This window comes from Solanum pennellii, chromosome 2 (genome assembly GCF_001406875.1).
Source record: "Solanum pennellii chromosome 2, SPENNV200".
Lineage (NCBI taxonomy): Eukaryota > Viridiplantae > Streptophyta > Magnoliopsida > Solanales > Solanaceae > Solanum > Solanum pennellii.
The window spans coordinates 49,005,373-49,026,450 of record NC_028638.1 but is presented as its reverse complement, the minus strand read 5'-3'; the positions used below and the strand labels follow the sequence as shown (position 1 = coordinate 49,026,450).

General features: G+C 35.3%; 4 protein-coding genes across 7 annotated transcripts; 1 reads left to right on the top strand and 3 right to left on the bottom strand.

Annotated features, from left to right (window-relative positions):
- The first annotated feature begins 1,382 nt into the window (after nucleotides 1–1,382).
- Nucleotides 1,383–5,843, top strand: LOC107010996 (sucrose synthase 7-like). The gene is made up of 15 exons (XM_015210288.2): nucleotides 1,383–1,946; nucleotides 2,054–2,208; nucleotides 2,314–2,506; nucleotides 2,594–2,712; nucleotides 2,789–3,005; nucleotides 3,209–3,304; nucleotides 3,387–3,560; nucleotides 3,642–3,758; nucleotides 3,843–4,009; nucleotides 4,138–4,362; nucleotides 4,451–5,017; nucleotides 5,107–5,245; nucleotides 5,339–5,430; nucleotides 5,544–5,567; nucleotides 5,676–5,843. The coding sequence occupies exons 1-15, from the start codon at nucleotides 1,713–1,715 to the stop codon at nucleotides 5,704–5,706; spliced, it is 2,550 nt and encodes an 849-aa protein (XP_015065774.1). The 5' UTR covers nucleotides 1,383–1,712; the 3' UTR covers nucleotides 5,707–5,843.
- A 482-nt stretch (nucleotides 5,844–6,325) lies between these two features.
- Nucleotides 6,326–9,029, bottom strand: LOC107010997 (DEAD-box ATP-dependent RNA helicase 21). The gene has a single exon (XM_015210289.2). The coding sequence runs from the start codon at nucleotides 8,892–8,894 to the stop codon at nucleotides 6,759–6,761; it is 2,136 nt and encodes a 711-aa protein (XP_015065775.1). The 5' UTR covers nucleotides 8,895–9,029; the 3' UTR covers nucleotides 6,326–6,758.
- A 1,660-nt stretch (nucleotides 9,030–10,689) lies between these two features.
- Nucleotides 10,690–14,416, bottom strand: LOC107010999. 3 transcript variants are annotated; one of them, XM_015210293.2, is made up of 11 exons: nucleotides 14,075–14,416; nucleotides 12,709–12,814; nucleotides 12,548–12,561; nucleotides 12,254–12,472; nucleotides 12,062–12,133; nucleotides 11,879–11,965; nucleotides 11,751–11,789; nucleotides 11,566–11,670; nucleotides 11,307–11,472; nucleotides 11,072–11,181; nucleotides 10,690–10,925 (listed from the first exon to the last, which is right to left on the bottom strand). In XM_015210293.2, the coding sequence occupies exons 1-11, from the start codon at nucleotides 14,297–14,299 to the stop codon at nucleotides 10,839–10,841; spliced, it is 1,230 nt and encodes a 409-aa protein (XP_015065779.1). In that variant the 5' UTR covers nucleotides 14,300–14,416; the 3' UTR covers nucleotides 10,690–10,838. The 3 variants fall into 3 exon arrangements, with proteins under 3 accessions (XP_015065779.1, XP_027770073.1, XP_015065780.1); XM_027914272.1 differs by lacking the exon at nucleotides 14,075–14,416 and adding an exon at nucleotides 13,631–13,727 and having other exon boundaries at nucleotides 12,709–12,815; XM_015210294.2 differs by lacking the exon at nucleotides 14,075–14,416 and adding an exon at nucleotides 13,543–13,725.
- Nucleotides 14,417–15,730: 1,314 nt separating this feature from the next.
- Nucleotides 15,731–20,018, bottom strand: LOC107010998 (NAC domain-containing protein 71-like). 2 transcript variants are annotated; one of them, XM_015210290.2, is made up of 6 exons: nucleotides 19,629–20,018; nucleotides 18,369–18,646; nucleotides 17,920–18,285; nucleotides 17,191–17,607; nucleotides 16,961–17,036; nucleotides 15,731–16,551 (listed from the first exon to the last, which is right to left on the bottom strand). In XM_015210290.2, exons 1-6 carry the CDS (start codon nucleotides 19,783–19,785, stop codon nucleotides 15,902–15,904), a joined length of 1,944 nt encoding a protein of 647 aa, XP_015065776.1. In that variant the 5' UTR covers nucleotides 19,786–20,018; the 3' UTR covers nucleotides 15,731–15,901. The 2 variants fall into 2 exon arrangements, with proteins under 2 accessions (XP_015065776.1, XP_015065777.1); XM_015210291.2 differs by having other exon boundaries at nucleotides 16,448–16,558.
- Nucleotides 20,019–21,078: the final 1,060 nt, after the last annotated feature.

Genomic DNA, 21,078 nt, shown 5'->3' with positions numbered 1-21,078 from the left:
AACATCAACAGATGAATAGGTGGAACAGTATCAATAGATTGACAGTGCTACCAAGTGGAAAGAAGGGATTTAGGTTCAGGTATATTTTCTTTAATATGTTAAACTGCTTACTAAATGTCTTTTTGATTGAATTTTGCAGTAAAAAAGAAATGGTGGAAAGAAAACAAGCTTTCTGTCTACAAGAATTATGATATTGAAGATGATTACGACGGTGGTTCATGTTAGACAAAGGGATTTAATCACTGAATGTGCTTCATATGTTGACGAGAAAAGTGCTATTTTATACTGCCTATGGAATATGCATATTTTCCTAAATTTTTTGTTTTTTTTTTCTTCCAAATATCTTAATTCAAATTCTTCTTACTTAAACTGTTGTGTCATTTTTCATAATTTTATTTCAAAAATTAAGAAACTGATGGCCAATCAAAGAAGAATTAGACGTTTTGATTCTTGTGCTCCGAATGGTAAGTATTCTAATAAATTTTATTACCTGTCATACTTCCATATTTTTTATGCTAATAAGAAATCTCTTGATGAAATGGCAAATATTATCATATTGTTACACAATGAACTTAGCCAACTTTACCCATAACATTTTTCAATGGTCACAAATAAGTTATCCCACGATAACTAACCTTGAGACAAGTTATCTCACTATGTATATATAGATAACTTATTCCATCAGTAAAGGCTCGTTTGTTGTGAGGTATAATAGTCTTAGGATAAAATGTAAGATTATTTTATTTGGTTGAAGGTATTATATAGTAATTGGATTAACCATTCCACCATTTTTGTGATAGTGACAGGATAAGTTATTCATATACACAGTGGAATAATTTATTTCAAGATTAGTTATCCTGGAATAACTTGTTTCCAGGCAGATAAGGCTTACGATATAAATAATCTAAGAACTGCTTAATATCTCCAATCAAACACGAGATAAAATAGTCCTACATTTTAAACCTGGAACTATTATACCTAATACTTCACCCTACACAACTCTGAATGGTCAAACTCTTTTGGCATGGTATTAGAGTCGTACTCTTCTATTAATTTATTATTTATTCTATATTGCTTGGGGTTTTTCTTTCTCAAATTACTCTATCTAGTCGTATTGAGTTTTGAATCCACTTCACTGAATAAGGACAAAAGCAAATTTTGGTTACAAAAGAAATTCTTGAGTTGCCATTGGCTGACCCATTTCTACTTGACTCGTCTTAATGTGCTAACAATGTAAAATATATTTACAATCCAGTCAAGTAAAATACAATTATATTAAGTAAGTTACATGCTATAACAAGTTAAAGCGAAAACATTAAACAGGGATTGATATAAAGGTACTTGTCTATCCTGATGATCAAGATTGCTATTTTGATGCTCTTTTTGGTTTTCCTCATAAGTCTTTCTCATTTGGTACAGTTTCTTTTTGTTTGTCGTGAGATAATGAATATTCTCATGGCTTGATCATCAATCAGACAGAAAGAAAAGAATGATACCAATACCTCAACCATTCACCCAAATGACAACAAAATTCCTTTCTTTTCTTATTTCTTTAGAAGAAAGTTTTGTCCTTTCTTTCCTCTTTCCCTTGTAACATTCTCTTGCTAATTACCTATAAATTCCCAAAAAATCTCAACAAAAATCACAAGTCAATAAAGAACACAATTCTCTGTGTAAATATCAACACCTTAAGCTTTTATAGCTCGCCGAAAATGGCTACTACACCAGCCTTGAAGAGATCAGAGTCCATAGCTGATAGCATGCCAGAAGCCTTAAGGCAAAGCCGGTATCACATGAAGAGATGTTTTGCCAAATACATAGAGCAAGGCAAGAGGATGATGAAACTTCATAACTTGATGGATGAATTAGAGAAAGTGATTGATGATCCAGCTGAAAGGAACCATGTCTTGGAAGGCTTACTTGGTTACATATTATGTACTACAATGGTATAGCAAGAGCCATATGCTGCACTTATAATAGTTTTCTTACATTGTTTTCAGATTTTGCATGATGTGCATTTGTTCTTACAATCTTCTGTGATCAAATTTTACAGGAGGCTGCAGTTGTTCCTCCCTACATTGCCTTTGCCACGAGACAGAATCCCGGGTTCTGGGAATATGTGAAAGTGAATGCTAATGATCTTTCTGTTGATGGTATTACAGCTACAGAGTACTTGAAATTCAAGGAAATGATAGTTGATGAAAGCTGGTATAGAATACACTGTAGCTTTTATAATACCTTCTATGGTTTTATACCTCCAATCAGAAAAGTGAAAACTCATAAGAATTACCTTTGTGTGAACATGAAATGCAGGGCAAAAGATGAATATGCACTGGAAATTGATTTTGGAGCAGTAGACTTCTCAACGCCTCGCCTGACACTATCTTCTTCAATCGGAAATGGTCTCAGTTATGTTTCCAAGTTTCTAACTTCAAAGCTAAATGCTAGCTCCATGAGTGCACAGTGTCTAGTTGACTACCTGCTCACGTTGAACCATCAAGGAGATGTATGTCGAGCAAAACTAGACTTCATAAATCACAACTTGTCCTAAGAGGAAAAGATAATAACAAATTTCCTTTATGTTCAAATGCAGAAACTGATGATCAACGAGACACTCAGCACTGTCGCAAAGCTTCAGGCTGCATTGGTTGTAGCAGAAGCATCTATTTCTTCCTTACCAACTGATACACCATATCAGAGCTTTGAGCTAAGGTTAATTAGTTTTTCCTCTACTTTCTCCCCCTTCTGGCATGCTACAAAGTACTAAGTGGCTTCAATTCTTGTACAGATTCAAAGAGTGGGGTTTTGAGAAAGGCTGGGGTGATACAGCTGAAAGAGTCCGAGATACCATGAGAACACTTTCTGAGGTGCTTCAGGCACCAGATCCATCAAACATTGAGAAATTCTTTGGAAGGGTTCCAACTGTTTTCAATATTGTATTGTTCTCTGTTCATGGATACTTCGGCCAAGCTGATGTTCTTGGCTTGCCAGACACCGGTGGTCAGGTAAGCATCTAACTTTTACTTACTTCACTGTAAAAGAATTTTTAAACTATCAGGTCACCTAAAAGATAATCACAAGTAACTTCCATTAGAAATGGAATTCAATACCTGCAAAAATCAAGAAGGTTACCTGCTACAATAGGTTAAAATACACTTCTATTTACACTTGCCATATTATCCAAGTTAAATCCGTTGCTTTTGATCAGGTGGTTTATGTTTTGGATCAAGTTGTAGCTTTTGAAGAAGAATTGCTTCAAAGAATTAAACAGCAGGGGCTCAATGTTAAGCCTCAGATACTTGTGGTGAGTTCCTAGATAATCAACATGAGTATGCAATAAGGTAGAGGTTGTTTAGAAAAGCTAATATCATATCTTGATTCTACAGTTAACCCGGCTGATCCCAGATGCAAAAGGAACAAAGTGCAACCAGGAACTAGAACCAATCAACAATACAAAGCATTCTCACATCCTCAGAGTTCCATTTAGGACAGAAAAAGGAGTGCTTAATCAATGGGTTTCTCGATTCGATATCTACCCTTATCTGGAGAGATATACTCAGGTGTGTATCTTTATGTAAACCTTGCTCATCCAGAGTTTTTCTTTCTTTCTAAATTACATTTGCTTTTTGCCTCGACTTAAGGATGCTTCTGACAAAATCATCGAGCTAATGGAAGGCAAGCCTGATCTAATCATTGGTAACTACACTGATGGGAATTTAGTGGCATCATTAATGGCTAGAAAACTCGGGATAACTCTGGTAACTTTCCCTAATGATATTCAATATTGTTTCTTCCCCAAGTTAGTGTCTATTGTCCACTTACCTAGACCATCTCTGTACTAGGGAACAATTGCTCATGCACTGGAAAAGACTAAATATGAAGATTCTGACATCAAATTAAAGGAACTAGATCCAAAGTACCACTTTTCGTGCCAATTTACAGCTGATTTGATTGCAATGAATTCTGCAGATTTTGTTATCACAAGCACATATCAAGAAATAGCTGGAAGGTAAGAATTAGAGAGATTAAGTAATGCATTAATATGATAGAATTGAATACACATCACAAATCCAGTTTTGTATTTGCTCAAATTATTGAAACTTCATGGATCTCATTCTTATGTGCTAACATTTGCAGCAAAGACAGGCCAGGGCAATATGAAAGTCACAGTGCATTTACCCTTCCAGGGCTTTATAGAGTTGTTTCAGGCATCAATGTCTTTGATCCTAAATTTAACATTGCTGCTCCTGGGGCAGACCAGTCAGTATATTTCCCTTACACAGAAAAGCAGAAGCGTTTGACTGATTTCCGACCTGCCATTGAGAAGCTTCTTTTTAGTAAAGTGGATAATGACGAGCACATGTAAGTCTTAGTGCTCAAACTTCAGTTTAGTGCCAATAGGAATATCCCACAGTTCTACGTAGTAATGTTTTACTTCTTTCAACCACAGTGGATATTTAGAAGACAAAACGAAACCTATCCTCTTCACCATGGCAAGGCTGGACACAGTGAAGAACACAACTGGACTAACTGAATGGTTTGGCAAGAACAAGAAGCTCAGAAGCTTAGTGAACCTTGTTGTGGTTGGCGGTTCCTTTGATCCTACAAAATCCAAGGATAGAGAAGAAGCAGCTGAAATAAAAAAGATGCATGTACTGATAGAGAAATACCAGCTTAAGGGTCAGATTAGATGGATAGCAGCTCAGACTGATAGATACAGGAATAGCGAACTCTACCGCACAATAGCAGATTCAAAAGGAGCTTTTGTGCAGCCTGCTTTATATGAAGCATTTGGCCTTACAGTCATTGAAGCAATGAACTGTGGATTACCAACCTTCGCTACCAGCCAAGGCGGCCCTGCTGAGATTATTGTTGATGGGATTTCAGGCTTCCATATTGATCCAAATAATGGAGATGAATCAAGCAACAAAATTGCCAATTTTTTCCAGAAGTGCAAGGAGGATCCTGAGCATTGGAACAGGATTTCAGCCCAGGGTCTAAAGCGTATATATGAATGGTAACTCACAAATAAACAATTGTTCAAATTGCAGAGAGGCATATATCTGGTTGAAATTTTCTTAATCCTTTAATCCTCATATTTTGCAGTTACACATGGAAGATCTATGCAAACAAGGTATTGAATATGGGGTCAATCTACACTTTTTGGAGGACATTGTACAAAGATCAGAAACAAGCAAAGCAAAGATACATCGATACTTTCTACAATCTCGAGTTCAGAAACTTGGTATATTTCTGAATGCCTGCATTACATTCTACTCCAAACATCCTTATGAGATATACTTTTCTTATTTTGCTTCCTAAATTACACTTGCTGCAGATAAAAGATGTGCCGATCAAAATTGACGAAAAAACAGAAGGGCCAAAGGAGAGACCCGAGAGGGTGAAAGTTAAGCCACAGTTATCACAAAGGTATGCTCTAAAAATTTTGCCCACAGTTTTTCAAGGGACCTAGAATATTCTAGTAGTAAATTAGAACCACACAGCAACTGTACTGATGTATGCAATTTTTTCTATGGTACCAGGCGCTCACAATCAAGGTTGCAGAAGTAAGATTTGATACAATTGCTACTGCATGGATCACGGATGTGTCTATTTCTTTTATCCTCCCTCCCCTTTTGAGGAGGTTACTAACGATTTGAAGTGTCATCCTGCAGGTTGTTTGGATCATCGAACAGCCAGTCATGATACTTGTTCCCTCATTGTCAACCGTAACACGCAAATAAAGAGAGAGTGTAATTTTCTTTTTTAAGTGTGATTTGTAATTCAATTTCAAGACAGAATAAATGAAAACCAGCAGTGGCTGTGTCTTGCTTGCTTCCAAATTCCAGATTGATTGCTCAAATCTATCTTTTTGAATATTGGAAGTCCAGTGTTTACTTGCACGAGCATGGACATTCTCAGCAAGTAAATCCCTCTTATTCAAAAAGTGTAAATCCCAACTAAAAGCAATAATGGAACACAGACAAATTATAGAAGATGTTTCAGATTTCAATCAATTTTTCTCAAATTGTAAATTAAAAAAACAATATGACAATCAAATTCTCAAACAGAAATAACACCAGCTTACAGACTTTGGTGTCTACCTCAAAACTTTTAAGAAAAGAGGTTGAAATGGTGGTGCATGACTTGATTGACAGATTACTGAGAGTGCATTTCGGTAAAAACTTTGGATTACACAAATGAAGAATATTAAGTGCAGTTGTGTGAGGCTAGATAGAGTTGAAGCAAATGAGAACCACAGAACATAACATAATAACGTAAAACAATCATAAAGGAAGTAGGTTATATCTACTAGAATATGGACTGGTTTACCAAAAAATTCCATACGCACATGTACCTGTTGTCCAAAGAACTTGCTAACTAATTGGCGATAAACTTCATACTTCGGCAATAAATTTAAGTTCCTGAGACTATCTTAAGATTAAGTAATAAAGAAAGGGAACACAAGAAATGTTTAAGAGTTTACAGGAAGCTCTTCAGTAAAGCCTAGGCATCGACAAACGGAATCAGAATAAAAAAGCAAATCCCTTCAGCAAAGCTGACAGCACATTACTTGTTAGTAACAGAAAAAAACTCATTACCAAACATTGTTACCACTTCAATTCCATTATGTTTGAACCCTCCTATCTATCTACCAACTCGATCAATCACCCACCTAGCTCCATTTTTTCAGCAGATACCATTATAGAAACTCCCAACACTTGACCCCTACAATAGCATATGTAGCAATTCCAACTTTAATGAACAAATACAGTATCATTCCTCCTAGGTGGTCTGTCGGGAATACTTCCTGGCTTGAACTTTGAAGCCTCGTGCCGGGCAAGTTCTGGGGGAACAGGACTGTTGCTTTGTGTGAGCATTTGTTTAAGATCATAAAAGACTTCAGTATCCTGCATGGTCAAGAATGTTGTGGCTACACCCGTCTTTCCAGCACGACCTGTACGTCCAATACGATGGGTGTATGCTTCAATATTGTTTGGCATATCAAAGTTTATCACATGGGCCACATCAGGTATATCAATACCACGACCAGCAACGTCAGTAGCAACTAACACATTGTACCTCTTGGTCCTAAATCCTTCAAGGCTGATTTCTCTTTGCTCCTGAGACTTTCCACCATGCAGTGTGGTTACCCTGTAGCCGTTTTTATCCAGATTCTTGGCAACAAAATCAGCCTGCTTCTTAGTGTTGATGAACACAATAGCCGTCTTATCTCCAAGCTCATCCAGCAATTTCTGCAGTTTATACATTTTCTCTGATTCCTTTACCATAAACACATGCTGAGTGATGAGGTCAGTAGTCTTTCCAGCAGTGCCAATAGTCACAACAACCGGATTTCTCAAGTATTTTCTAGCCAGCCGCTCCACAGCAGGTGGCATGGTAGCACTGAACATATAAGTGGTTCGATAAATTCTCTTCTCATCAAGCTCTTCATCCTCATTCTCCGGTTTCATATTACTTGAAGGCATAGCATCCAGTACACCAACAACTTGAGGCTCAAAACCCATGTCAATCATACGGTCAGCTTCATCAAGAACAACATAATTACACTGGTTCAGAACACAATAACGTCTCTCCAAGCAATCAAGAAGTCGCCCAGGGGTTGCAATCACAACTTCACAACCTTGCCTAATCCTAAAACCTTGCTCCTCTATGGACTGCCCACCAACAATAGAAACAACTTTGATACCCAAATAGTGTGCGAACTTGACAGTCTCATCCTCAATTTGTTGAGCAAGTTCTCGTGTGGGGGCCATAACAACGGCATATGGCCCCTCCGCCTCATTCTCCTCACTCAATGGAGGAAGCCTAGTGATATAAGTCAACATAGGGAGAACAAAAGCAGCAGTTTTACCTGAACCAGTCTCTGCAACGCCAATCACATCACGCTGTTGAAGTCCAAGCGGAATGGCAGCCATTTGTATGGGAGACGGCTTCTTGTAGCCAGCCCTATCAACAGCCTTGAGCAACTCAGTAGTTAACTTGCTCTCGACCCAATTCCTCATTGGACGGGGTATCCTCGACCCCTTGTATGATATATTGTGATCCTCCCTGAATATCCTCCAATCTCTCTCTGTCATTTCCTCTAGCTTCTTGTCTGACCAATGGCGATCGACCCTCATGTCAAAAGTGTCATACATGTCGGCATCCTGTTCCTTCTTCTTCAGGGCAGCTGCTTCTACGGCAGACTCCTCAACGCCATCCTTTTTCCAGATCTCCTCCCGCAGCTCTCTCTCATTCTTGGCAGCAAGCTTCTTCTGCTCCCTCCGGTCCATTCCAGCACGGAATCCGCGACCAAAGAGTAAGCGGGCTTCGTGAGGGTTTTGGTATAGAGCGTTCATGTCGCGAGATGTGTCCTCGGTGTTCTCCCAATCAAACGAAAATCGGAATTTCTCACTAGGTTTAATCACCCGCTTCTTAGGTTTTTTGGAGCCAAGGTACTGCTCTTTGATTGCATCAAGCTCTTTCTCTCGCTCTCGCTCAGCTAATTTGTCCAGTCGAGCTCGCTCTCGTTCCTTCACCTCTTCGTCACGCTCCCTCTCGCGCTTCCGGCGCTCCACCTCCCGGTCCCTCGACTCCCTTTCTCTTTCCCTATCTCTGTCTCTGTCTCTGTCCCTGTCCCGGTCCCTGGAGCGATGGTGATCACCCCTACTATCTCTGTCACGATGATCTCGTTCATGGTCGTTATCGGTGGAGGAAGGGCGGTTGTTACCCTGTTGTTGGAGAAGCTGTTCGGCCCGCCGTTTCTGTTCGGCGATTTCATCGTGGCGGCGCTGTAGGGCTAGCTGCTCTCGCTGTGCTTTGGTGAGGAAGACGGGCTTCTTCGTCGGATCCGGTTTGGTAGTTCCGAGCTCGTCCACTGACCGACTCATACCGTCCGGCTGATGCAGATAGGGTTCTTGTAAAAGGGAAAAAGATGCGATACCGTTTTCTCCTTCTGATTACCGATTAGGGTCTTTTTAACAATATTTCACTTTAGTTGTGCAAGACTAACAATATGCATCACGCTTTGAACACATAAAACAATTAAGTAATTATGGTGTTCTTTTTCGCGAATTAAAATTGATGTAGGAAAATAATTTGGTAGTCGTGATATTTAGGTCTATTTTTGCATGCATTAAAACTAACATAAGAAAATAAATACAAAACTCGTAATATTTAAATTTATATTCGCGCGCATTAAAATTAAAATCTGTTTTTGCGCGCATTAAAATTAATGTAGGAAAATAATTTGGTAGTCGTGATGTTTAGGTCTATTTTTGCATGCATTAAAACTAACACAAAAAAATAAATACGATACTTGTGATATTTAAATTTGTATTTGCACGCATTAAAACTAACAAGGAAAAGTAATTTGATAATCGTGATGTCCAATTTCGCGCGAATTAAAACTAACACGGGAAAATAATTTTGGCAACTGCGATGTTCAGGTGTGTTTCGCAGGCATTAAAACTCACAATGGAAAACAATTTGGTAACTGCAATGTCTAGATCTATTTTTGCGTGGATTAAAATTATTACGGAGAATAATTTGGTAGACGTCATGTCCAGATGTATTTTCATGTGCATTAAAATTAACATAGAAAAACAATTTGATAACTGTGATGTCCAAATTTATTTTTCGCCCGAATTAAACTAACATCCAAAAACAATATTTCTAGATCTATTACCTCCAATTAGTAACAACATATAGTAGATAACTCGATAAGAGAAGATATGTTTGCTCAACCCACTTCATTACATATTAGTCATATTCATTAATAATTCTATGTTATCAAAGTCTTCAAAATTGTCGTCCATCAAACCTAGCGGATCCCTCAATTATCAATTGAGATATCGGATTTCATTTTGTTTGGTAGAATCTTGTTAGAGTGGATAAAAGCTTCACATTGGTTAGAGAATGAGTTAGTGAACTCCTTATATGAGTTTGGACAATGCTCCCCTCATAAGCTAGATTTTGAGATTGAGTTAGACCCAAATGTCATTTTCTTTTACATGGTATCAAAGCCAGGTCATCCCTATTTGGGCTCCCAGTCCACGCTCCAATCGGGCTTGGGTAAAAGTCTCACATTAATTGATTATGGTCTTGAGTTGAGCCCACGTGTCATATTTTTACAAATATGATTTCATTTATGAAGTCTTACACTAGCAAACTAATAAAATCAGCTCTCAATTTAACTATCCGATTTCACATCAGTAATCTATAAACGCATAACTAATAAACTCAACTCTCAATTTTATCATCTGATTTCATCTTACTAAACCTTTAATTTCTTCTCGGTTGTCTGGATTTAAGCACTTTAAGAAATGACAAACCTTTAATTTCTTCTCGGTTGTCCGGATTAAAGCACTTCAAGAAATGACTTCTATCTCTTCAAAGTAGGTAACATTAGGAACATGTCAAGATGTGAAGCCCATTACGGTTAAAAGAATGATGAAGTATTATTTTAGTGAATTCTTTATAAAGTTTGGACAATTTTTCTCTCTTTGACCTAGATTTTGCCGTATGATTTAGGTGTAGAACCTAATTTTAGATGACATCATAGCAAAACATATCTCACCCAATGTTAACCCTGTAAAGCAATAAACTGAAGCTGATGGCGGCTAGTACCGTTGGTTTAACTTAAATTCTGCAGAAAATTTGCTTGTGACTATGCAAGACTCTTCAGAGTACGTATTACCCCATTGACTTCGACTTTACTGATATATAAATTGGTTCCGTTCGAATCTAATCTTATAACTACATAGCAGATCAATTAACAGGCCAAAATGCGACTTAAAAAAAAGAAGCGAAAAATCATGTGAAAGAATTGCTAGTTACTGGCAAGCTACAACTGTAGGTTCCATTGGGATGGAGCTATCTCTTTCACACATTTCAGGAACAATGCTTATGATCCCTTCTCCCTGCAATAGTTAACATGCCAGAATGTTAGTGACTTTCAATTTCTTCTTTGACGTGTTATGACAGGCAATATTTTTCATTTTTAGGTGACGCGGTAGTCACAATGTAGAAGTTAATTGAACTTGTATGCAATATAAAATTGTCATACCTTTGCGATATTTCTGAAATATGTAGTGTTATAATTTCCTGTAGGATATAATGCTTCAATAATATCTGCTAGGACCAGTTGGGGTTGAGAGACAGCTCCATCATACCAGTCTTCAACAAGCAAAAGGTGAACACTGTCAGTCCCAGAAATAATAGAAAACAAGGTTCTCTATTACTAATTAAATTGGTTATGCATTCAACTCCAAATAATCTTTGAAACACGAAGAGAATCCTACCGAGGACTACAGAATTTTGCACTCTTTTATCATATCTCCATATGCTTTGATTTGTGAGAAAAGCAAAGCAAGTTTGATCTTCCAAATTGATGTTTCCGAGAAATGTGGAGCCATTATAAGCCGCTGGATCTGAGGTATATGTTTCATCAATCACTACATCCACAGTCTACAAAACAAAAACCAAAAAAAAAAAACAAATGAGCGGAAGGAGATTTGACATATTGATAATCTAAATGATCAGATGAGAGAATTAACATACACACAAAATGGCATGAATCTCTTCCAAATCATCAGGATTAGACATATTGTATGTGACTTTGTTGATGGAATCATCAACATTGACTCCACCAGCATCCTCTACAAACTGCATTGTCAAATTAGTATAGCTGAACTCGAGAAACTGATCAAAAAACTATTGAAACTTGAAAGTGAGAAAGATCTAACCTTTAATTTGTATGGATCTCTTGTGAATAACCACACTCCCTATTCAAGAAAATAGGTGTATGTTAAACGGAAACTGTAAAACAAATGATTATTGTAAAAAAGTTGGGTTCACGAGTCGGTGTACACACATCTTTATACTCCATCCAAGAGACAGTTGGTTTTAATGAACTCCTACCAGTTGCAGCTTTGCTCAAGCACAAATAGTTCTCCTTAATCTGTCCATAAAAGAAGCAAAATCCTTAATAAACAAGAAATTCTTCTAACTATTGTCATCATATTGGAAACTGAGGATGTCCCATTTCTTCACTTACTGCATCATAAACTTGGTTTGCCCTGTTTTCCATATTCGCAAAAACTCCCAAGTACTTTATCCACTCTGCACGCTGTTAAAGTAGTACAAATTGTGTGTAACCATCTAACCAGAGATCAAAGCAAAGCTCCGCAAAATAGAAAGAACTTAATTGCATTGTCAAAGTGTGTTAAATCTTTAGTCCCTTGTGTACCTGGAGAGGTGCATCTTCACCTATAGGGACAAATGTAGCAAAGTTGCAGGGTTGAGATTCATCCGTGTTGGCGATGAAGTGAGCTGCTTTTTGTGCAAGTTGTTGATGGTCAGTCTTGTTAATGCTCTCCACTTGTCCGTCGTGGTATAGTTTCAGTACACATTGGGAGGCCACGTATGTTGATGTTATGCCTTTCAAGTTTCCCAATAGGCCTAGAAGCTGCAATATTCCACGCAAAAATTTTCAATCTAGTAATACAGCTATCAGAATAGTACTAAAACTGTGCATTCTTACCTCGAAAAAGGAAACTGTGAATTGAAGGAAAGAAAGAAAAGAAAAAAGAGAAACAGTCAGTGCATGAGTTATCAACGCGTACCAAAAAGACATATAAAGCTTATAATATGATGTTATAAAGTGGAAAAAAAAAACAAGGAGGATGGTTAAAAATGGTGTACCTGGAAAAAAGTAGTCAGTCTCGATCGAGTAGTTTGCTAGTGGGATAACAAAAGACTTTATTCTTGAGGTGCAATATTTTGTTCTACTGGCCATTCTTGTGTTGTTCTGCATAAAATTTACATTCTAGTAAATCAGGAGAGAATTGGTTTCCTAGAATCATATTGTTATGATCCTAATGCTAGGTAGGGGACTTTGGTTAAATGGAGAGCTGATGCGGGGCTCATATAACCTTGGGCTCCTCCACCTTAATAGCTAGCTTTAAAGGTGTGGGCATGTGGCTATGTAGCCTTGGACTCTCCCACCTTAATAACTAGCTTTAAAGGTGTGCAGCGTGTGGCTGTATAGCCCTGGACTCTCCCACATTAATAGCTAGCTTTAAAGATGTGGGCATGTGGCTATATAGCCTTGGGCTCTCCCACCTTAATAGCTAGCTTTAAAGATGTGGTTCTCCCAAGGTTGTATCACGTATTCTTAGATCACAAAAGAACTAAGAACTTGCAACTAGCTGGAATTCACACAAAAGCATTTTGTTAGAGTATATGACCAGTTCTAGATTCCAATATTAACGCGGGCACCAAGGGTGTTCAAAATTACTATATATGCATATTCCAGCAATGAACCCCCTCTCTCCCTGATTGCGGATAAATATATAGATCTAGTTGAAAGAATTTTAAAACAAAGAAGCTTCACTCTCTATAAGTTCTGGTTCTGTCAAAGGTATGCTCTTATACATGGCTGTAAAATCCCCTGGCTTCTCCTAAAAAGGGAACAATAGAAGACGAAAACTAGCTAATTCATGACTGTATTGATCAATAAGAATAATGTAGCTGTACCCTGTAGGTAGTGCCACTTTTACTTTTTTTTCTGCAGATTGATCATTTAGCCAAGAAAACAACACCAACGGAAAGTTCAAAAGAAAGCAACTTGTGCCATGGAATTCAGCAACCAAGAAGTACTTTGTGAGTTGTTGGATTGCCAACTACAGAGGACCAAATGAAAAGAAGTAAAACTCTCTTTCATTTTTAAAAAATATTCTTGACCCTACTACTTCTAATGTCCAAGTTTTGTGGTCCACTAACCCTTATCATCTTCTTTTCAAGTAAATTCTAGCCTTGAAATAACTTCATCTTTTTTTTTTATACAGTTCTAACTAAATTCAAACAAGACTAAAGGTGTGAAAAATATTCACCCAATTAGAATCGGTAACAATAAACTACTATTATAACTTAAATATAGGCGGACATTGTCGGTGTATATCACTTAAATCCTACTTCTTGCCAGAGTCTGTTCTAGCAATGAACTATACAATAACAATTACATAATCTGTTCCATGGCTTAAAAAAAGCTAGAAATAAATGTAGTTACCTGGATAAGAAGATAACTCTTTCCATCAAGGGTGTTCTTAATAACTTTGAAGGTTTGTCCATAGTATATCCTAAAATATGCAGAATCTCCCACTTTTGATATATTACCAACTTTCACTGTTGGAATTGCTGCATTTGCATAGTCTAAACTCTGAATGCACCACAACAGAACAAACAAAATTTGCACCACATACAAATTAGTAGAAAAATGTGAGAGTAAATACATATTTATGTGTACATACACTGACAAAATTAGGCTAGGGGGATTGAGTGAAGGGGTGAAAGAAATGCTAACACTTATAATAACTTTCTAAAAATATAATCAGAGTATCAGTGTAATTTAATCGGTTATAACGTGTTATCATAGATTCAAATATTAAAAGTAGGTAGTGGAGGGTGGGGACATACTTCACAGAAACAGTTGAATTTGGGGTTACGAATTATTTGAGTTCAGTAATGTTGGCATGTGAAAAAAGGACTGTACCTTTTTAGTATTAAGTTCTTTTTACTGGTTATTTCCAATTTATGTGACCCGTGAGTACACTGAAAATATTAGACTTGTTTTTGTCATCTTGTTTCTATATGTTTTCTATTTGTTCTAAAGCGCTCAAAATTTTTCTACTGTTTTAGCATCCATCATGTGCTGCCCATTACCTTCTTGCCACCTCCTTAATTCCTTTTATACAATAAACTTTTAATATTTATGAGTCGTTCGGTACGCGAACTAAGTTATCCTATAAATCAACCTTCCCCCTTCTACCCATCATTGTGTGTTACATATATTTGCATTATATACCTATATGATGAGAAATTATGAGAAGGATTATTTTGTGAGATAGGAGTAACGATATTTCAAACAAAAGATCTGAGTTTATATTTCTTTCATCTTATCTAAGTAAGTAAAAGAACTTACTATGGGTAGAAACGGATTTAAAATTTGAAGTTTAAAGTTAAGTATATAAGTTAGATTAGAAGTATCGAATTATATCAAATCCTACTTACTATCACAAACCCCCTTCAGACTTTTGGGAATCAAATTACTATATATGATATAATTTGAAATCCATATTACAATTGGGGAAAAGTAAATACAAATAGAGATATATAAAGATGTTAGAAAGCCACAACAAAAATTTGGTGAGAACAAACAAGAAGTAATGGAAGTAAAAATAGTGCATCAAAAAAGAATATAAACAAGAAAACTTGAAGAGACAGACAAAAAGCATAAATAGTTGAATGTACAAGTACAATATTGGGCAGACACTTTAAGGTAAGAAGAAGAAATAAATGAGGACAAAAAGAAACCAAACAAAAGCAAAAACATATGAGCATGTTAGTTGGAGTTTGATGCTTTTGCTACCTTTAAGTCTTATCTTTGCTATATTTTCACAGACTCAACAGTTCTAAGCGTGAACATTCAACTATCCACTTGCAAAAATTCTTAAGGTATTCAATGAATAGCACCACATCTTTTTCCTTTTCGAAATTCAGTGATCTGACTAATTCAAATTTAAAAAGATATGACTCCCTTATTATCGAAATGTTCACGATTGAAGATTCCACATTTTTTTAGTTCACGCTAAATGTAGTGAATGGAACAAGTAGATGAATACATTGTCATTCTCCAAATTAAGATAAACAATAAATGATGACTCAATTACAAAACAAAAACTCACTATATATTAAAGTATAATTTGATAGAGAAAGTACATTTATATTTTTGGTATCTAATTCAAGGGGGGCTCTTAATATTAGGCCTTCCCCAACACAACTATAGTTAGCAATACAAACAAAATGCTAAAATGTGAAAGAAAAGAAAAGAAAAAAGTCAAAATGAAGGGACAATAATATGATGCAACCAAATGCTAGAAAGAGCAACTACAAGTGTAAGATAATTAGGCCATTTCTTTTCCACATAGCAACAATATTTGATCCCTTCTTCTTGTTTTTCACCAATTGGGAATTTATTTTGCTTATAAAAATCCCATTTAAAATCATGAACTTTCTTGATCTTCTTCTCCACCCCCTCTATTAAGCAACATTCTTCATAGACACCCTTCTTGTCTTCCAATTTGAAACCTTTTGCCTCCAACTCCAAACATTCACCAAAATAGAGCCAAAAAGTTTGTAAAATTGCAACCATACCCACCAAAGTTCTCATAGTTGTTGTCCATGGTCTAGTGACAAAATTATTAATTGAACTTTTGGGAAAATCATGGAGTGGAACTAGGTTTTTGTGAATTTTAAGTGTCCTAGAAGGTGTCACTTGATGATAAAAAGTCTTGGATGCTTGCCTGGTAGCTATAAAAAAACCATGATTCACTTCAACTTTTTCATACACTTCAAAGCTTGGGGAATTTGAAAAACCATCAATGTCACCATCATTATCCAAAAAGTTGTCAAATCCTATTGAGAAGTTGTTTGCTTCTGTTTCATTGAATCCAGTAATGAAGCTGTTGCTATGACCACTGTTTTCACCTGTAATCTAAGATATATCAAAAAACAAACTTAACAGAAAAAAAGAGAGGAAGGAACATATAATTCGTGTCATTTTATTTTATATGACAGTATTTGACTGGTTATAAAACGTTAAATTTTGAACCTATATAAAAGGTGGATAAATTAAGTACTAAAACCGTAAGGTCAAAATCGACAAGTTTAAACCCTAGTTGTATCTCATAATTATATTTTTATGGCTAAAAAAAGCATGTTCATGAAGAATAAAATGAAAAGTTCAAAATTAAAAAAAAATCAATTATAGAAATTAATTAGTAGCAAAATTCTTGTTTTAAAACAAACTAAAAAACGAGAATGTATTACATAAAATGGAACAGAAATTGAAAAGGAATATATATATATATATATTTAGGGGAGTTTATATATATACCTTGAAGCTCATGCGCTTCTATGTGGACTGTTGCAACATTTTCTAGTGGAACAGTTTTATAATCCTCAAGAAATGTCTGTCAAAGTAGAAAGGAAAAGTAAATGCATAATTAGCATAATGGATTCTAGGGATTAATTATATATATATATATATATGAGTGGAGCTAGAATATATAAGGTTTAATTAAAAATGGGAAAATATATAATTAGTAGTTAGATTAATAAAATTACCTTCTCAAGATCTCTGTTTGACATTCCTATCCATCTCAAATTTTCCACCATTCTATCAGATTTAAAGTCCTGATGATCAAAATCTCCAATATCAATGGACCTAATTACATTCTCATCTTGTTCCATGAAATTGAATGAGCCCAAATCACCATGATGATGGATTTGGTTACTATTATTAAGAGGGATTAAGAAAGAGAAGTCATCATCCATATTAGGAGCACATGATGAATTATAATTTCCACTCCATGAATAATCTTGATTGATTACATGATTTTGTGAAGCTTGTTGAATAAAACTTGATTGAGCTGGTATCTTTGCATGATCAACATAGCTGCCAACTTGAGTGAAGTCTTGAATCTCCAATTGAGGTAATGTGAACCTATGTTGCAACCTTGCACACTCTAATGCTATATCAACCTGATCACATGTATATAGATTAGTAATATATTGTTTATTAGAAATTTTACACTATAATACCATCTAAGTAACGATCTATAAATTAAATAACAAAACTACGTACTAACATGTAAAATGATATATAAGACATGTTACCTGTCATTCACTAATCGTACTTAAAAAATATTTACACCATCAAACCTAGTGGGTTAGAGTGAAGGTGTGGACAACTCTCTAACTAAACTATCATTGTAATACCATATTTATAGAAACATTAAGATATTAAATTTATAAACTAAACATATCAGCAAGCTACATGAAGACATTACGTACCTTAGATGGGGGAAATGGCAACGTTCCACAATTTGGAATGGGCTGCAAACTGTTGTTGAAAGTAAAATTAGGTTCATTTGATGACAAATATTGCATCCATTTATCATCATCACCATCACTTGGAGCACAAACATTAGAACTTCCATGGACAGCCATGGATGTGGATGATGATGATGATGGCATTAATCCATGAGAACTTTCCATCATATCATGACATGATCTTCCCCCATCATGAGAGTAAACATGATCAACGCTAGATGATCTATCACTTGTTGCCGCGTTACCATAATACTGCTGCTCCCCTATTTTTGCTCCATTGGTCGTATTCAAATTCTTCTTTATTACTCGGCACAGTGCATATGCATCCTGTGTATAGCATTTCAAGTCAAATTATAATTAGAGGCCTGGTCCAATGAATTATAATTAGTTTAAGAGTTATATTTGTGTACCTGCAAGCCATTAGCAACTTCACATTCACGTTCATCTAATCGATATTCATGCATAACCCAATCAGTTCTAGCTCCATGAGGGGCTCTCCCTCTATAATACACCAATGTTTTCTTCATCCCCACTGACCTTGTCTGTGAATTTACTTTCCTGTCCTTCCCCGTCGCCTTCCAGTATCCAGCTTTCGTTGCCCGATTTGTCCTTGATCCATTTGGATATTTACGGTCACGGGGACTGAAGAAATACCATTCTAGATCTTTGCTAGGCAATAGAGACTTTCCTGTAGTGCACAATAATTTGAGTCACAAAGCAAAAAAATTTTCATATTTCAAATGAACCAATGAAAACAAGATCTTCATGGGAAATGAAGAATGATTGAGTTAGACAAAAAAAAATGAAAAACTGAAAAGGACGTGTAATCATCAAAGGGATTAAAATAATTTTTTTGATAAAAGGTAAAAAAAAAGAAAAGAAGAGTTGCAGCTCATGAAATAAAACAATATTGCAATCATGTCATTTTCTTTTTGAACACTGACTTTTGACTTCGATAAATCATCATCGAATTATCAAAGTACAGTCTTTAAGATTCAATAGAAGATCAAAAGATGTAGGGACCAACATTAACATTTTTATATAATAAAGCATTATATGATTTTTAATTTGACTGTTAAAGTGTGATGCAAAGTGTCAATAATCAGAACATACTAGTCATTAAGCACGCGTATGGAATTACTATATGGATTTAATTATCTTGCGGGTGCTTTAATTTTCATTTTTACGTTCTAAGACTTGAAAAGAAGAAGAAGAAATATCCATTGAATTCCATTATTTTTATAAAAATAAAGTAATTAATGGCCACTTCCAAACATTAATTATTATAAAATGAATAAACACATGGTTAATTAAGGAAATAGTAATTGGTAATATCTTTGTTGTATATACCTTTCTTGACAATCACTTTGTGATAAATCTTTTTGGCTAATTAAATATCTTTTCGTTTCTCTACACCTTCAAAATGAATGGTATGTAGTTTAATTAATTTATCTTTCTAAATTACCAATCTATTTATTTATTGAAAACTAGAAGCCTAATATTACACACAGAAATATTAAGCTAGAAGATGCATGTTACATATGGGAATTAATTTTCCTTTCATATAATTTGATCACACATAAATTAAATTATGTGAACAAGCTAGGTATGTTTATGTTTTGGTTCCACTATAGAAAATCAAAAGAGTTTTTATACATATAGGTAGGTACCTGGTAAATCCCATGGCTCACATTTGTAAAGATCAACTTCAGGAATGATGTCAAGTTCAATTTCCTTGGCATTGATTTTTCTTTTCAAATAATAAGCCACAAGTTCTTCATCAGTAGGATGAAATCTAAAACCAGGTGGCAATGAAACAGGTGCCATATATATATATATATACTCCTAATTTGAAACTTCTCTCTTCAACTTTTTTTCTTCTTCCTAATTTGGCAATATAGAGCAAAAGATATTGAAGAGGAAGATCCAAATTAAGAGGATGATGGGGGGAACTCAACAGTTTGAGAAGAAGGATGAGGAAGTTGAAAGGAATTGGATGGAAGGGTTTTTATGATAACAAGACAAAAAGAGAAGTAACTCCAAAAAGCAAATAGGGTGGCTGCCACCCCTACCTTTAGCTACTTTTCCCTTTAAATTTGTTTTTTCACATCAAATGATAGCTTTACTTATCTTTCCTCTCAAGCTCAAATTAAATATATACTACAAACTCCTCTTTATTTATGCAGTTTTTTATTATATATTCTTTGCGGATTGATTAATATAAAAAAAATTATTTTGATCAAAGTTTGAATCGAAATCTCTATTTTTCATCTTAATAAACATACAATAGCATATCAATATATATATATCACTATTGTTATGCGACCATCAAGTCGTCAGGCCTTTCAGGAATTATTTTCAATTAAATAATATTTATCATTTCATCACGATCGTTAATAATATATTCTTGGCTCTCATAGGCAATATCTAAGATCAATGCACATAAAATTAGAGAGTGATTTCAAACTAATATATTCGAACATTTGTAACTACTTAATTTCATTTTAATGTATTTGCAAATACAAAACTTCATTACATAGTACTATCTATAAAGAGGTGTATTCAAGATACTATGTTATATTTTGCTCCCAAATCTTTAACTTGTAACAATTTCTTCAAAGTTTATGTCCAAATAACTAGTTAAAATTTTGTATTCTACAAATTGTTATTTTTTCTTCAACTTCAGTTCTTTTGTTAATGTTAGCTCCTAATGTAAATGTATGTAATAGCTACACGCTACTACGCCACCGTTCTGCTCTGTCCATCCCAATGATGCATATTAAACATTAATATAAGTATTCTGTTTTACTAAAAAAAATCTTTTGTTAATGTCGTCTAATTTTTATTATTCAACCTCATATATTTATATTTTGAATCCGCTTATCTATCGTATACATGTAGCGTGTGTTTTTATACATGGTAGTTACAATAATATTCTATGCTTCAGATTTGTCCATTCGGTATTTGGTTAGTAGAGGTAAGTAATATACGTATAGGGGTAGTAGCTAGGGGGGTATTTATGTAATTGCAAGAAAGACAATTCTTCAGAGAAACTGTATTGGCGGCTTTCGTAACTGCCAATCTGCTAAGAATGTTCTTTTCACATGCTTATTCCCCGCT